This window comes from Lotus japonicus, chromosome 3 (assembly GCF_012489685.1).
Source record: "Lotus japonicus ecotype B-129 chromosome 3, LjGifu_v1.2".
Taxonomy (NCBI): Eukaryota; Viridiplantae; Streptophyta; class Magnoliopsida; order Fabales; family Fabaceae; genus Lotus; species Lotus japonicus.
Window position 1 is genome coordinate 92,616,132 of NC_080043.1, and position 3,875 is coordinate 92,620,006.

At 37.4% G+C, this 3,875-nt stretch overlaps 1 protein-coding gene across 1 annotated transcript; it reads left to right on the top strand.

The window, feature by feature from the left end:
• The first annotated feature begins 236 nt into the window (after positions 1 to 236).
• Positions 237 to 3,598, top strand: LOC130747479 (transcription factor bHLH63-like). The gene is made up of 7 exons (XM_057600427.1): positions 237 to 981; positions 1,146 to 1,394; positions 1,507 to 1,641; positions 1,737 to 1,808; positions 2,102 to 2,323; positions 2,425 to 2,527; positions 3,167 to 3,598. The coding sequence occupies exons 1-7, from the start codon at positions 574 to 576 to the stop codon at positions 3,202 to 3,204; spliced, it is 1,227 nt and encodes a 408-aa protein (XP_057456410.1). The 5' UTR covers positions 237 to 573; the 3' UTR covers positions 3,205 to 3,598.
• Positions 3,599 to 3,875: the final 277 nt, after the last annotated feature.

The following is a 3,875-nucleotide window of genomic DNA, read 5'->3' on the forward strand; positions in this document are numbered from 1 at the left end:
AATTCTTAACCTCTAAACAAACCCGAAATCAAAACAGGTCCAAAGTACCAATTCACTTTATTGAATAGTACCATCCCTTTATTACCATAGAAGGAAAAGAAAAAGAAGAAGCAAAACGCAGCCGTTTTAGAGGGGTTGGAACATGCCCACGTGGCAGTCATATCAGTGGGCCCCAGATCCCACAGCCTTGGTTATGGATATATCGGCTGGTTCTCTGCCCCATCATTCCGGCCACTCCTTCTCAGATTCCGGCATCCCCCACCCCCTTTATTTTATTTTTCAAAATTAATAAAATTTATTTTATTTTATTTTTTCTTTTCTTTATATATAACGCTGAACCTTTTGTCTTCCTCATCCTTAACGAACAGAACAGAACAGAACATTTTTCACAAGTGCGCACGTTAGCAACACACACATTGTACCTTGTTCTCGTGAGAGACCCACCTCTGTTTTCACCTTTCCTCTTCTTTCCCACACACATTGCGTGGTGGCCACTTTTCTCACAGAGTTTGCAGGGTACTACTACTCTGTTCATTCCTAGCCAACAACCAACAACGTTAACTCAAACCAACCATGTTGCACTGTCTCAACACTTCAGGGACTGTGGGAGGTGGAGGAGGAGGAGCTTGTTCCGACATGACAGTGCTGGAAAGGCAAAGGGTAAGCAGCAAGAAGTGGCAGCATGAGCAGGAGCATGAGAATCAAGGCTATTTTTGTGGTGGTGGTGCTGATTCTGCGCTTGGTGAGGTGGTGGCTCGCTCTGTGAAACCTGACCCGGGTTTTGAAAACGGGTGGCCTGAATTGGGAAAGTTTGTTGTTGCGGGATTCGGGTCTGGGTTTGATGCTAGCTCTGCAATTTCAAGGACTTGTAGCAATGGTGACTTGGTTTCTGCTACCAAGAAGATGATGGGTTCCGTGAGTGGGAAAGAAAGCTTGAAGAAGAGGAAAGCTGATAATAAGGCTCAGAATTCCAATTCCAAGGTGTGTTAAGTTTCGCTTTCTACAATTCCACACTGTTCTTGTAGGATAGAATTGAGTAGTTTCTGTGTTTCTGCTGTGAGTGTTGGTCATGTTGTGTGGAAATTTATATAGTTTGTTTAATGTTTGCTCGATTAACTGTGAGGGTTTTGTTTGGTTGTGTTTAGGTTTTTGTGGAGAGTGATAGCAAAGACAAGAGGATCAAAGTGAGTGGTGAGGAAGGGGAATCCAAAACCACAGAGAAAACCAGCAACAAGAATACCAAGTCCTGCACAAACAGAAACAGCAGGGAAACTTCTGAGGATACTTCCAAGGAGAATTCAAAAGGGTCTGAGGTTCAGAACCAAAAGCCTGAATACATTCATGTCCGAGCACGTCGTGGTCAAGCCACGGATAGTCATAGCTTAGCTGAAAGGGTGAGTAGATTAACAGAGAAAATAATTGTTCTTTTTTGTTTAAGAGGTTGGTTCAATGTGTTTCTCTATGTACTTGGAGTTCAATGTAAATGTTCTGTTATGTTTCTTGCAGATTAGAAGGGAGAAAATTAGCGAGAGGATGAAGTATTTACAAGATTTAGTACCCGGTTGCAACAAAATTGCAGGAAAAGCTGGAATGCTTGATGAAATCATTAACTACGTTCAGTCTCTTCAACGACAAGTTGAGGTAAGAGTTACTCTAACTTCATTCATTGCCTTTGACATTGGTCTGTAGGAAGTTGAAGTATTAAGTTACTTAATGCCCTTTATCACTTCATGCAGTTCCTGTCAATGAAATTAGCTGCTGTAAATCCAAGGCTTGACTTCAACATTGATGAATTGTTTGTCAAAGAGGTAAGGACAATGAATATGGCAGAACTTTAGCCTATAGATCCTTCTTATTTCTTAGTCGTGTTTGGAAAACTTTCTACAATCAATATAAAGTCAAAATCAATTCTGGGGACAAGCTTCTTGAGTGCATGTTTGGAAATCTTTCTTTAAATAATTCTTAAGGCATAATAAACTATGAGAATCAGCTTTTTTTTCTGGGTGCTAGAATTGATTCTGAGAAAAAATAAGTTGATTCAAACATGATCATATAAGTGTTTTTGTTGCTGATATGCTCTTATATTATTTGATCCACACAGGTGTTTCCTGCTTGTGCTCAAAGTTTTCCATCCATAGGGATGCAATCAGACATGACCAACCACCCCGCATATCTACAATTCAATTCAGCACAACAACTTGTTTCCTATTGTGGTGGATTAGTAAACAACACAGAGATAATCCCTACGGATATGGGGGTTCGAAGGAACATGAATGTCCCTGTATCTATGCCTGAAACGTTTCTTGACTCATCATGTTTCACTGTAGGTGTTCCTTCTGTGTCTTGTAATGTTCATGTTCTAATGATTAATGTTCTAATGTTCACGTTCCAACTGATCTTAATTTTTAATTGCATGCACTGCAGCAAATTCTACCCTCCTTATCATGGGAAGGTGATTTCCAAAACCTCCAAAGTGTGGCTTTTGACCAAGGAAGATCATCATCCTTTCCTTCTCAGCCATTTACAGGTAGCTACAGATTCAGGACTTGTCAAATCACTTATTTTTCCTTAGCCTAAAAGTAGAAAGTAGAAACAAAGCAGAGTGGATTTTTATTGGTGATAGAGACATGGGACCCTACAGTTACTGATGAGACCTTTTTAATCAAAATGAAGCAATTTTTTTCAAAAGGATCTGTTAATGTATTAAGGGCATATTACACAAAAAGATCAGTGCTAATTTTTATAGATAACTAACTTGTTTGTAATACAAGACAAAAATCATTTATGAGGTTGGAACTTTGAAGTTAATTGTACTTTGTGAAGTAAAGGGGGGTACAATAAGCATGGTAGTCAGTTTGGACTCGTCGTGACACACAATCCAAAATACAGTAACTCCAGAAGCTACATTTTTTATCTTCTCCCAGAATTGATTATGAGGCTTCCCACCGTATAACCAAACACAAACCACCTATGAAGCTCCTCTTTTTGAAATTCTTGTATTTCTTTGGAAATTTGGGCGATGACTGAGTTAATGGTTTATCTTCAAGACTTTTAGGCCATTCCACAACAACCCTTATCTTAGAATTATTTACCACTTAGAAAGTAGTTGAACTAGGCTACTTGTGAATGTTAATTCTGAAAGTGTTGTTTTATACCTCTTCTGCAGATTTGGTTGAAGCCAGTGACCTGAAGATGGAGATGTAAAGCAGATCTTCAATTATTATTTGTTGGATGAGCTCACTCCAAATGAATGCTTCTCATCAAGATTCTTTTTCATTTCAAGTACATAACATATATTTGTTGTACACTGCTCCGTAGTATAAATAAGATGATATTAATACCTGTTAACTTCAATCACCTTTTGAACAAAAAGAAAAGGTTGATTTATGAGCAGATATGTGGCTAGGCGTCTAAACCAATGTACATAAGGGTAATTGATGGCAAGCTTATGCTGTTGCCTTCGGTAAAATGAAAGTAACTTCAAGTGAATGCAATGAGAAGTTGTCAAACAAAAGTTTTATCAAAATTTTGTTAAGAGTGCTTGACTTGTAAACTTGTAAGAGTGTTTATCCAAAATAAAGTGCAATAGTATTTAGTACATGATATAGTATGCAAAGATAATATAATAGTAGTAATTAAGATTAATCTAATAAATATTCAACATTCTAACCTCATGCTAAAACAAATTTTAGCAAACCAGAATTATAAAGTGCAATAGTATTTAGTACATGATATAATCATAATTCATATATGAATAGTCAATTCATAATTCATATATAAATGTTCATATAACTGAAAATTTAAACTAAGTGCATAATTCATGATCTTCAAACTTCAAAGCCTCCAAATTCTTCCATTTCATCGTCATCTTCAAA